The sequence below is a fragment of the Hylaeus anthracinus genome, unplaced genomic scaffold (assembly GCF_026225885.1).
Source record: "Hylaeus anthracinus isolate JK02 unplaced genomic scaffold, UHH_iyHylAnth1.0_haploid 0, whole genome shotgun sequence".
Classification (NCBI taxonomy): domain Eukaryota; kingdom Metazoa; phylum Arthropoda; class Insecta; order Hymenoptera; family Colletidae; genus Hylaeus; species Hylaeus anthracinus.
Window position 1 is genome coordinate 18,782,821 of NW_026533254.1, and position 11,558 is coordinate 18,794,378.

Here is an 11,558-nt window from a genome sequence, read left to right on the forward strand (position 1 = left end):
TCATTTTTCATCTAACAATAAAATCGAGTCAATACACCTATCGTCAGAGTCGAAAGATAACCAATTGTACATTACGTAGGTGAAACGTTTAGACATACTCTCCGTAGCCTTTGTATCATCGATTCACCGCTAAACCGAGAGCCTGCCAAATATACTTGCACGGATACATCCTGTGTACAAGTAACAAGTAACAAGTAACGTAGCCTTGCGCGTCGTATCTGCTGCAAACTGCAAACAATTTAGCCGATTTAGCGAATCAAAGCACGCCGAGACAATGCTGTACATGTATCCATCGTATCGTGCGAGCCAGCGATTTTATTTATAATAACAGTGCAAAGTCATATAAATTATTATATCGATTATAACACCTAATGTATTTTACACTAGCCTTGCATTTCCTTCGTTTTTTACATTCGGCTAATTCTTCCTTTACGTTCCTTTGCATTTGTATTTGCATTTCTATTTGCTTAGATATACCAGAGCGTATCTGCCATCTATCATACATGGAAATCTTCATCGAACATGATCGAAATCGATTACACATCTGTCAACTATCATCTATCTAATTTCACCCGATTATCGTAATGGACAATCTCTATTCGAAAAATGGACGTATACCAGATACCAAGTCCATACCCTCTATAGCCAATATTTTTCCAGAACGCGTATTTATTTGATCAAAATCATCGTAATACATGTATGTAGCTATGTAGGTATGTAGGTATGTAGGTATGTAGGTATGTAGGTATGTACCCGTCAGTGTACATAAACCATCGCCGTATAACTGTAAATATTAGAAAACTTTAACGCGAACTATAAACGACACAAACGCGACTATGTACGAGAAACTGTAAAAAAACGCGTATTTCAAGCGAATATATGTATACATGTATGTATAACTATATACAAATACATATGTACATACACGTTTCGCCGGTTAACGATAAATTCAATATTTTATTCAACGTTAACTCCACTCTATTGTGCTGAAAGTTCCGATAAATAAAAAGGATGTAGTTACTTGTAGTAGTAATGCATGCGATTTCAACAAATCGATTATGAAGAATACAATGTTGAAAAGATGCGAGGGTAACCGATTAACCGATACTTTGAATTCGAATCAACAAATACAGTGTATTCTCCGAATAAACTAAATCGATCTTTTTTTTTTCTCAAATAACTAAAACAAAATCGTCCTCGCCATTGCTTAATTAATATTTCATCGACGCAAGCGACCCGTTGCATGTTGCATCGCGTCGCGTCCTGTCGCAGTCGATGCTCCCAAACGAGACCGCGCACAGAACCGATTTTCATCAACTAATAACAAATTAACATTTTTATACTTTATACATTCGTTCCATCTTTGCGCGAGTATTATTGATATCGAGCTAGCCTTATCGTACTCGGTTATCAATAATCAAACATAGAAATAGCTCGTCATATTCAAATTCGATTTCGTTTCGATTATTCAGGCATTGCAGCTCGCTTAGCCCATTTTCTCTCGAAAACAGTAGCTCCGTTATCTACGATTCCTTGCAGCATTTCTTTCTATACTATCGATTCTTTATTTTTATTTAAACGAAAAATTTAAAAAAAAGAAAAACAAAAAAGACATTCGCGAACACGACAAAAGAATGGTTGTCAAACTGAACGCAGCGTTACAAAAATTCTAGTCATTGTAGATACTGTAAGTTGACCAGCATAAATATTATCACTTGGAAATAGTAGTTTTCACACGATCGCCTACAACTGGGAACCGCTTTATACGAGTGAAAAATAATTAATTTCATTTCATCACCGAAAATGTCCAGCTAATCGATATCCTTATTGAGAAACGTTATTCGTGAAAAATATAACTGCATGTACGTATATGTATATAGACTCCTTGTGATTGAAAAACTTGATACTACGTTCAGTACTATGTACAGTTCGGATACACCGGTGAAAAACGTAATTACGTGTGCAAGTCGCATTATACATATACTGTATACATTGAAGATTGAAACGATTTCCCTGGCCTGTACATACTATACGAATATGTGCAAAAAATAATTATAAATAACGTATCGTAACATTTTTATTTTCAAAAAGTAGGTAGCAAGCGAACGTAACAAGTATCACAATTCATGTACAAGAACCACTTTAAAAAGACCACTCGAGTACCTTTTAAACAAAATCTGTCTATCGATATGCTGTCCTTTGTAATAAAAGAAAAATCAAACCAATATTATTTATTTTACGCACACAGCTTACCTGCAATTAGAGTAGATGGAAGAACATAGAACGACTCAACTTTGATATAATATCGATTTCAAATTATGCGGACCAGAATATATTACAGAATATAATTAATAACTTTATTTGTTTAAACATTCTGTCTACCGTATACTTTTCCTATGAAATGTTATCATATTTTTTTATACAGAATTCGTTAGAGAGAAATCTTATTTTTCTATTAAACGTACACGTTCTCTCTGGTACCGTATGTATGCTATCACAGCGATATACCTAATCTAACAATAATATCCCGTGTCGAGCTACCAAAAACATAGTAACAAATATCTATGTCCTATTGATGGTTAAATTGATTCCTCTTAAAATTCATAATTTATTTCTTTTAATCGATTTTTCTCACATCTACCGACCATACTTACAATTATAATATTCACTTTTTATAACAAGTATACCGTCAACAAAACAATTTAAACCTACGATCATATTTTTATGATCTCATTCTCTTTTCTTTGTTGCGTATCTGTTGCTTTTGTGTATAATACAGAATCGGCGAGAAATGCATAATCATACAAATTATTTATACAAATTTCAAGCATAAACGAATCTACCACCTAATATAACTTTTGTACTCCTCGTTTATACTGAATCTTTTTATTGTTTCGTATCCTAGAATTATTGAGAAACTAAAACAAGCAGACTGTACGAGACGCGCGGACAGTCCTTTCGTGAACATTTGTAATCTTTCTTCGACCCAAAGAACTTTGAATGCGCTAAACATACTATCCAATCTTTGCACTTGTAATCTTGCCCGTACTATATCTAGAGGATTTGTAATAATCGTAGTAGTAAATCCTCCCAACGTACCAGCCACAGCTTGAATGAACAAATGAGAAAACCATTCCGGGAATAGTCGGATAAGCTCTTCTGTAACGCGAAACAAAAATGTTATTATCCAAGATGCATTTATTTTTAGATGATTTAATATTTAGTTACCTTGATAAGATATATACAATCCCCACCAAAGTGCACTATTAGGAACGTAAGCGCATAACGATGCGATGTACCCTCGATAGAAACCTCTGTAACCGTCTGTCTGATAAATCAATTTGATAATATCTACCGATATCCGAGCACGAGTTTTTCCAGGCTCGAGAGTCAAACCCAATGGATTTATATCCATCTGTAAGTCATGTAGAAATGAAATAAACGATAGGTATTGCTACTATTTTCGGTGCACTTACTTTGTCTATATAATTTTTCCCACGTTTGGTATTACTGATCCCGAGAACCATCAAGTGTTGACTTAGAATATCAAAAGGAACTACTATAGTTTGCCCTACCAAACTAGCAGCACCACCAGCAATTAGTGCTTTAACCCGCGAATCTATACGACCTATAACGCAATCTTGTCCAAGTATGTGGCGCACGCCTTCGTACGTAGATACGTAAAATGCACCGGATACAATTTGTATAGAGCTTATCCAGAATCCTCTATAAAGACCCGATACACCTTCAACTTTGTATATTTTTTTGCAAGCATCTATCATTCCTATAGAAAATTATTACAGGTATATTAATTAAATAGTTGAACCTTTACTTAACTATCCGACAGCTCTATCAGCGTTATGTTTAAGCTAGCTGCTAGAAACATCGGCTGTACCAGACTCGAAAGATCTATGCGCCAACTTACCAGTGTACATACGATTGTGCCTTTGAACTTGTAAACGAGTTTTGATTACCGTTAATGGGTATAAACAACAGCGTACCGAAAAGGACGACAGCATGCTTAGTGGAAAAAACTTTGTTTTGTCCATCATATCCCATTCGATGGTGCGGATAAAATGCGGTGCCTCTACCGCAGTCATTTCGTGGACTTGTGCCACAACCTGTTTCGACACTGTCGAGGTACTCGTACGCTAAGGTTTCTGGAAGCCTTTGTTCAACCTGATGCTGCATATCTCATCAATATTTTTCGGGAATTAATACCCAAATCTTTTACAGAACTGATAAAGAAAAGATGTTTATTTATTTGTGTTTTTCATGTTTCTTGTATCTAAAGTTCAGGTAATGATATACACACGCAAACGTTCATAGTATCTTTACCGTTTAAACAAACGTAGACTAATATGTATATCGCGCGTGTTGCAACAATAAAACGAATTCATTTTTTATACGATACGAATTGTGTTCTATCACGCACGCACGCACGCACGCACGCACGCACGCACGCACGCACGTATACATATATGTATGCACAGAAAGTATATGTGTCGAATTAAAGATTCGAGGTGACAGAAAAGTCGTCTACTTGGATGCTTTAATCGGTTTCAAGTATCAAAATTAAGTCTTGTTCGATAAATACTGTATCGTCGATATAGTAGAAAACGTAGCGTTCCTATCCCGAGATATTTATATATTTCATGAACTTGATAGTGACTTCGCGAAGGTCACTGTCAACCCAGCTATACGCAAAATACAAAAATCGACGATACCAATAAATTGTCGAAAAGTAACGATGAGACTTACGGTGATGTAACACACTATCGCACTGATAAATCTTGTCCAGCGTGTGCAATGTTGATCGATATCTACGTTACAGCAGAATGAAAATAATTTGTTCAGCATATCATAAACTTGACACAGATAAATTCGTTCTCATATTGTACGGCACTCTAGACACTTGGTTTCGTTCAACGACGTACAAATCGTGTCGGTTTTCTTTCAAGAGTAAAATTTCACGAAATAGCAGAAACCACAGAATTGTGATCTAAATTTCTATGATGTCATGTACAGTACACATGTATTTGCAAGCATTATTAAAGAAATATATAGACCAGGGGATCCAAGTTCACGTAGTAAAAGTTTGTAGCGCCGTGTGAGAAAAACTCACCCAACTAAAATGTGGAGCGCATGTGCTCCATATTATAGTTGGTTGAATTTTTCCCACGTAGCGCTATAAACTTTGCTTGGACAATTGGACATCCTGATCTAGATAATGGCAGGCAATTATAGTGTGGGTTTAGACGTAACGATTTTCTAGTGATCCTCCAGAGATTCGGATAAAGTTCAACAACGTTTAGACTGCCACGTACCAACGGACCAGTGGAGGAACTAAGAGGAACAGTATTTCAGTCTTTTCAATTTTTTGTATTAAATTTAATACAGTTAATATATTTAAATAAATATATAAAACACAGTCATTTATTAATTTATACAGTAATGTTGTCATATGGTTTTTACACTTCTCGATTTTCTTGTTCTTGTTGATTCATTTCTGTCGCCATAACCTCTGTAGCATTTTTTCCTGGTACATCCGGTTCTTCCTCTCCTGGTACATCATTGATCTCCACAGCTTCACCCTTATTCATCATCGATTTTTGTATTTCTTCCTCTAAATGAACGCATGCTTGCTCAATTTCATAATTCTTTGATACCAATCCAACCCACTGTGCCTCCAATGCTCTTAATTTTTCTCCTCCTTGAGTCTGCATAGATTTTCTTTGCCAATTCACCTCTTGAATCTTTTTCCTTAATGCCTGCAACTGTTTTTGCGCTTGACTCACTAACTGTACTAATATTTCCAAGTAAGACTTCCAAGCTTCGCATCCGTATTCCATCATTAATTCCAGATTACAAATTCTGCAAAGGTATAGAACATTGGAAAAACAACAAACGTAGTAATAAAAATTACAGAATTAAAATTGTTACGTACCGAGTAGCTTGATGCTCGAGTTGCGCGCTACTGTTCTCTACGCTTTCGTTCCATGCCGCGAGATCGTTCATTTTGCCTGGAGGTGGCGGAGGTAACTCGTAACGTTTCATGCTGAGTACTTCCATAGGTAAACGATTTTGCATTCGTTCAAATTCATGCTTCATTACATCAGTTTCGAAAGCATTTATGCTCAGCGATGGTAAATGTTCTAAATAATTCTTAGTCGGTCTGTATCTGCGTGTTTCCTCTTCGACCATTGCCAATGCCTAAATATACAATGATCATGACATCACATATTCGTTTATATTGATTAATGAAAATATAAATAAAAATATTAAAAGATATAACCTTACATTATTTTAGTCTATAAATGAGAAAATGGAAATTTTATTTACCGCTTCTCTAACTCCTGGTTCATCATAACCTTGATCTATATACGGTAACGCATCAACGATAACTTCTCCTGCCATTTAGGAAAACGTAGATAAATCCGTGACGCTTATCCGTTTGTCAAAATTTGTGTCAACAAGAATTCGGAAAAGTTGTAACCTTGTAATCATTGGTAATCATCATCACCGTTTACCAATATTAATTCGTCGTACGTTAATTCCCGTACATTCCCATAAAGCCATATATGCATAATGCTACGTTACCATTGGTGCGCGATACTACAATTTCAATGTATAGTTTCAATGGACACGAGACGACACGAAACAAGACTGTGAACGGTGTTTTAAGGTAGAATCGACTTCTAAGCATGCGCGAACTTGCTACACAACACAATTTCCGCTTTGCTTGCGTTCTTCTTCCTTTCCGTTTCCGACCAGGTAAAGCGTGGTGGCTTGCTGGTTAGTTTATGTCTGATGCGTAAAAAGTTGTAAAAGGAACGCGAGATGGTAAGGAATATTACATTTCATTAAAAATTCCGGTAATCGTATCGCGGTATTTAATATGATTTTATAGTTAAAGCGTCTCTCCGTTCAGAAAGATTTTCTATCAAACGTGGAACTCTAATGTCTTCGGTTTCACAGCATCGTTGACCACGTGTGATCATTTTTGATTTATGAATTATTGTAATCGCAATTCGGAATTAAATAATATATTCTGGTGTGCAACTTTTCAATCTTCCTAATTGTTTATTTCTTATATTTTTCAAGCTAATCAAATTACCTTGGATTATAAAGAAATGATCATATGGGACACAACTATTTCGGGCGTTCGGTCCGCCATGTGCAGTGTCAATTGAAATCGTTTCGAGTCGAATCGTAACACACGATATTGTCTCCGCCGACACCTCCGCCGATTGGTTTTACACTAAAATATTTTGAAATATCGTTTCATTTAATAGCCATTTCTTCTTTTTACAGTCGTTATCAACGGCGCGACCGCTTGTTACAGTATATACCGATAAGAATGAGTCTTCGGGGGAGACTATTTCTTTGCCTGCTGTTTTCAAAGCACCGATTCGGCCAGACATTGTGAATTTCATTCACCAACAAGTATCCAAAAACAGTAGGCAGCCGTATTGCGTATCCAAGGAGGCTGGTGAGTATAAATTCCTAGCTATTTCTAGCTATTTAAACGCCGAATAGAGTGCTCTGAAATTTATACGCATAGAACGTACTCGTGACGTTTGTTATTTTTATTTGTTAAATAACTAATGGTAGAATTAATAAATGTAGGTTTCTTTTATCAGGTCACCAAACATCCGCTGAATCATGGGGTACAGGACGCGCGGTGGCACGTATCCCTCGTGTACGCGGTGGCGGTACTCACCGCTCCGGTCAAGGTGCATTTGGTAATATGTGTAGAGGAGGACGCATGTTTGCTCCGACAAAGCCATGGCGACGCTGGCATCGTAAAATTAACGTTAACCAGAAAAGATACGCTCTAGTTTCTGCTATTGCGGCATCCGGAGTTCCAGCCCTCGTACAATCTAAAGGTAAACTTTACGTCGTAGATTATGTATTTTGTATCGTTGATTAGTAGGTTACTTTAGTGATGAATTACTTTGGTCCGTGTTGCTGATTTGCCACTGATTATACCGATAACCTTATTCTGAATACTCGTATTATACGGTTAGCTGTGTTTTACGTTAGATACGCGGATAGTTAAATTTCTGTGTTTTTGTTCAGGTCACATGATCCAAGAAGTTCCGGAATTTCCTTTGGTAGTATCGGATAAAATTCAAGAATATAACAAAACCAAACATGCTGTTATATTTTTACGACGTATCAAGGCATGGAACGATATTCAAAAGGTAGATAGATTTTTAAGCAACGCAGTACAATAAATTGCATTTGCACCATGAAATGTCCGCATCTCTATTAAAACATATTTAATCGAGATGCTCCTATCGAGTGCTAGAAAAATATGGTTACCAGGCGTTTTTGACTAGTTACTTTTCTTTCTAGACAAGGGTAAATGTAACCAAACAATCGAATTCGATGTAAAGAAAACGTCGTACATACGTATCGTATTAGAGATTAATATCTTTATTTTGTTTATAGGTATACAAATCGCAACGTTTTCGTGCAGGTAAAGGTAAAATGCGTAATCGTAGGCGCATTCAACGCCGAGGGCCTTTGATCGTGTATGGTCAAGACCAGGTACGAAAACGATTGAAACATAGTTTATTATTCATTTTTCAAGTAGCTAAAGGCAATTGTAAATTCGCCTGTTCATTTTACTTGTAGGGCATTCGTAAGGCCTTCCGTAACATTCCCGGTGTTGATCTTATGAACATCAACAAAGTGAATCTTCTCAAGTTGGCACCTGGTGGTCATGTGGGTCGATTCGTAATCTGGACTAAATCTGCTTTTGAAAAGTTGGATGCTCTTTATGGAACCTGGCGCAAGGATTCGCAACTTAAAGCTGATTACAACTTGCCATTCCCAAAGATGGCCAACACGGATTTGTCGAGACTTTTAAAAGCCGATGAAATTCGCAAAGTTTTAAGATCACCGAGGTATGTAAACCCATATGCTGTGAATACGATATACTCGTATGTATATCCTCTTGATATATCTAGTTTCATGATGATATTGTTTTTTGGTCCGTGTTATTGATTGACAGTGATAACGATTTAATTGCAACTGATGCAGAGTTATCACGAGCGTATCGACAATCCATTTGTTCGCCATTCGTATATCGAAGAAAATTGTTTGTAATTGTAGAAAGAGGGTAGTCCGTAGCGTCAAGAAGCTGAACCCGTTGTCCAACACTCGCGCAATGTTGCGTCTGAACCCGTACGCTGCTGTACTGAAACGTGCTGCAATTTTGACCGCGAAGAAACGTCAGCAAGAGAGGGAGATTCTTTTAGCCGAGAAACGTGGAGTAAGTTGATTGGTTAATGTTCGTTAATATAAACTGTATAGGTAAAAATTGTGACGAAACACTTTGTGATGCCTAGGTCAAGCTACCAAAGACTGCACCAGCTGTAAAGTCCAAGTTGCTGCAGGAAAGACGCAGAAAACAGATCGTGGCTGTGAAAGCAGCCAAACCCAAGAAGGTGACAACTGCGAAAAAGGCAGCCACTGTTGCTGCTAAACCAGCAAAAACGACCAAGACAACCGAAAAAGCTGAAAAACCAGCAACACCTAAAACCGTGCCCGCCAAGAAGTAAAAAGTTTTTATCAACAACAAAGTCGACTCGCAAGCTTTATTTGTTTTGAATAAAGAAATGGGAAGACAAGTACATGGAACAAGTCTTGTTATTAATCTTGAACTCTTTCCAAGAGTCGAATTTTTCTGCGTATCGATTACGGAACAACGATGAACGGTACACGTAATGGTAACGTGTTAAGTGTATCTTTTCTTAAGCGGGGCTCGTACGAAAATCGTGTCATCGAGTACCTCGACCGACACTTTTTTCACGTTCGTTTCCGGCGGCATCAGAAAATTCAAGTTCCTGACATGCGACCACTTATCGGAACTATGCAACTTTACGTTCAACACGTTTTCAGTGGCTAAAGTAACCGATCCTACTTTTAATCCCTCGATTTTCATTTCCGTCTGTGAATTAAATAAATACTATAGTATCATATTTATATATATGTATTATCTATGGTAAAAATTTGGGGTTTTACTCTTGTCGAATTTACGTATACCAGTCGAATAACAATTGTATCGCGTAGTAGTAAAATTGATGTAGCAGATTGAAGTAGTTGAAACAGAAACGTACAGCGTAGCACTCTTTGTTGTCGATGATGTAAAAGTTGGGAACTTTTGTGAATTTGAAACTCATTCTTACTCCGTTTGATATCGTTTCAAAGTTTATGTAATCGTTCTGCTTGAAAAAGGTTGCGTTTTCGCGACAATGGCGCGGTAAATAGTCCATGACGCGATCGGTATAAATTTACAAATGATTAAAATACATTGGAAATCATATATAAGTACGGCTGTACATGGCTCGAAGGTTATCGATTTTTAACAAGCACCGATCATCCATGGTAGTCGTTCCATCGAGATTCGTATTTCGCTGATTATCGCCGATAGTTTCGCGCAATAGCGCAAACGAGAGTAGAAAAATAATTGCAATTCGAAATTTTCTCTCAATTTTTAACGATTATTTTCTTTCTTGTTTGACTGGGTTTGATCGCGGGTGCCGTGAGGATGAGCATTCTTTGCTTATTGTCTACCACTGCGCGAATTTTCTCGCCATCGATATCGTCCGGTATCAGAAGATTTTCGCAATGTTTCATCGTTGTTTTAATTAGATCGCCGAGAACCGATGTTTCGGCGATGTCTGGCAGATGATTCACGATTTTGTCGTTCAACGGCTTGCATACGTTCACGCGAAGGTTGTTCCCTTTCACGGTTATTTTGATCGAAGACATGTCTACCTCTGGGGCTAACAACATCTTTGCCTACGGTGAAAGAGATTTTTTATTTTCATAAACGAGTTAATCGTGCGATACTCGAACGAACCTCGTAAACGTTGTCGGATCTAACTCCGATAGAAACGATTTGCATCGCATAGTTAACTTCCAGAGGTTTAGTGGACATTTTCATCGCCTCCGCCTTACCGTTAACCGTTGCTGGGCCAGCAGATTTCTTTGCGAACTTGAGAGAAGTCGCACATTTCGGGCAGTGATCGGTGTTCACCACCACGTCCCCATCGCACTTTAAGCACTGACTCGTCTTTACGTCCATTTTTCAAACGTCACGAATGTATTTGTATACGATGTCATTGCATCGGGCTGATTTTCGTCGGCGAAAGAAAATTTATCGAGCAGAGTTAACGACTGATTTTTCATCAAATTTCTCCGAGAACCGCGAACGGTCATTTGTCAATTTGAAGAATGCGTCCGCGCGCGACAGGTGAAAATCAATGTAAAAACAAAAGAAAAATAACGCGAAAATGGTGCTAGTTTAAAGTTACAAAGGCTACGTATGTTTTCTTTCACGATAATGCGTTTCAAAAGTGATAACAAAGGTCAACTATCGATAATTTATCGATACTAGTTTAAATGTTGTTGTAATTAATAATATGTATTACATTTAGAATTTTAGTCGAACGAACAAGCGCATACATACTACGTAGATATAGAAGAGGAGGCCATCTCTACGACAAGCAGTTTGTTTAACTTGGATCTCTGCATTGTTCTAA

At 37.3% G+C, this 11,558-nt stretch overlaps 4 protein-coding genes and 1 long non-coding RNA gene across 7 annotated transcripts; 2 read left to right on the forward strand and 3 right to left on the reverse strand.

Moving 5' to 3' along the window:
- Nucleotides 1-222: 222 nt before the first annotated feature.
- LOC128896419 (uncharacterized) lies at nucleotides 223-1,095 on the forward strand. Its single transcript, XR_008461983.1, has 2 exons — nucleotides 223-697; nucleotides 730-1,095. It is a non-coding gene; the product is annotated as an uncharacterized LOC128896419 (long non-coding RNA).
- A 1,248-nt stretch (nucleotides 1,096-2,343) lies between these two features.
- On the reverse strand, nucleotides 2,344-5,094 carry LOC128896404 (solute carrier family 25 member 44). Of its 2 annotated transcripts, none has more exons than XM_054159786.1 (5): nucleotides 4,762-5,094; nucleotides 3,926-4,238; nucleotides 3,477-3,784; nucleotides 3,229-3,415; nucleotides 2,344-3,159 (listed from the first exon to the last, which is right to left on the reverse strand). In XM_054159786.1, exons 2-5 carry the CDS (start codon nucleotides 4,098-4,100, stop codon nucleotides 2,840-2,842), a joined length of 990 nt encoding a protein of 329 aa, XP_054015761.1. In that variant the 5' UTR covers nucleotides 4,101-4,238; nucleotides 4,762-5,094; the 3' UTR covers nucleotides 2,344-2,839. The 2 variants fall into 2 exon arrangements, with proteins under 2 accessions (XP_054015761.1, XP_054015762.1); XM_054159787.1 differs by lacking the exon at nucleotides 4,762-5,094 and adding an exon at nucleotides 4,339-4,738.
- Nucleotides 5,095-5,420: 326 nt separating this feature from the next.
- Nucleotides 5,421-6,571, reverse strand: LOC128896408 (pre-mRNA-splicing factor SPF27). The gene is made up of 3 exons (XM_054159794.1): nucleotides 6,343-6,571; nucleotides 5,948-6,213; nucleotides 5,421-5,874 (listed from the first exon to the last, which is right to left on the reverse strand). Exons 1-3 carry the CDS (start codon nucleotides 6,415-6,417, stop codon nucleotides 5,472-5,474), a joined length of 744 nt encoding a protein of 247 aa, XP_054015769.1. The 5' UTR covers nucleotides 6,418-6,571; the 3' UTR covers nucleotides 5,421-5,471.
- Nucleotides 6,572-6,701: 130 nt separating this feature from the next.
- LOC128896401 (60S ribosomal protein L4) lies at nucleotides 6,702-9,644 on the forward strand. Its single transcript, XM_054159784.1, has 8 exons — nucleotides 6,702-6,843; nucleotides 7,315-7,492; nucleotides 7,644-7,889; nucleotides 8,083-8,207; nucleotides 8,458-8,556; nucleotides 8,644-8,915; nucleotides 9,124-9,283; nucleotides 9,360-9,644. Exons 1-8 carry the CDS (start codon nucleotides 6,841-6,843, stop codon nucleotides 9,570-9,572), a joined length of 1,296 nt encoding a protein of 431 aa, XP_054015759.1. The 5' UTR covers nucleotides 6,702-6,840; the 3' UTR covers nucleotides 9,573-9,644.
- A 147-nt stretch (nucleotides 9,645-9,791) lies between these two features.
- LOC128896411 (uncharacterized) lies at nucleotides 9,792-11,495 on the reverse strand. 2 transcript variants are annotated; one of them, XM_054159798.1, is made up of 3 exons: nucleotides 11,448-11,495; nucleotides 10,877-11,071; nucleotides 9,792-10,815 (listed from the first exon to the last, which is right to left on the reverse strand). In XM_054159798.1, exons 1-3 carry the CDS (start codon nucleotides 11,481-11,483, stop codon nucleotides 10,501-10,503), a joined length of 546 nt encoding a protein of 181 aa, XP_054015773.1. In that variant the 5' UTR covers nucleotides 11,484-11,495; the 3' UTR covers nucleotides 9,792-10,500. The 2 variants fall into 2 exon arrangements, with proteins under 2 accessions (XP_054015773.1, XP_054015774.1); XM_054159799.1 differs by lacking the exon at nucleotides 11,448-11,495 and having other exon boundaries at nucleotides 10,877-11,117.
- Between the last annotated feature and the right edge of the window lie 63 nt (nucleotides 11,496-11,558).

Coding starts and splice junctions, on each gene's coding strand:
- LOC128896408 (XM_054159794.1), bottom strand. CDS start 6,417: ATGGCAGGAGAAGTTATCGTTGATGCGTTACCGTATATAGATCAAGGT. Junction 6,214..6,342: donor AACCAGGAGTTAGAGAAGCG/GTAAATAAAATT, acceptor TTGTATATTTAG/GCATTGGCAATGGTCGAAGA. Junction 5,875..5,947: donor CTCGAGCATCAAGCTACTCG/GTACGTAACAAT, acceptor ATACCTTTGCAG/AATTTGTAATCTGGAATTAA.
- LOC128896411 (XM_054159798.1), bottom strand. CDS start 11,483: ATGTATGCGCTTGTTCGTTCGACTAAAATTCTAAAT. Junction 11,072..11,447: donor GTTCGACTAAAATTCTAAAT/GTAATACATATT, acceptor CAGTGCTTAAAG/TGCGATGGGGACGTGGTGGT. Junction 10,816..10,876: donor GATCCGACAACGTTTACGAG/GTTCGTTCGAGT, acceptor CTTTCACCGTAG/GCAAAGATGTTGTTAGCCCC.
- LOC128896404 (XM_054159786.1), bottom strand. CDS start 4,100: ATGACTGCGGTAGAGGCACCGCATTTTATCCGCACCATCGAATGGGAT. Junction 3,785..3,925: donor GCACAATCGTATGTACACTG/GTAAGTTGGCGC, acceptor AATTTTCTATAG/GAATGATAGATGCTTGCAAA. Junction 3,160..3,228: donor ATTGTATATATCTTATCAAG/GTAACTAAATAT, acceptor TTCGCGTTACAG/AAGAGCTTATCCGACTATTC.
- LOC128896401 (XM_054159784.1), top strand. Junction 7,890..8,082: donor AGCCCTCGTACAATCTAAAG/GTAAACTTTACG, acceptor GTTTTTGTTCAG/GTCACATGATCCAAGAAGTT. Junction 8,557..8,643: donor TCGTGTATGGTCAAGACCAG/GTACGAAAACGA, acceptor TTTTACTTGTAG/GGCATTCGTAAGGCCTTCCG.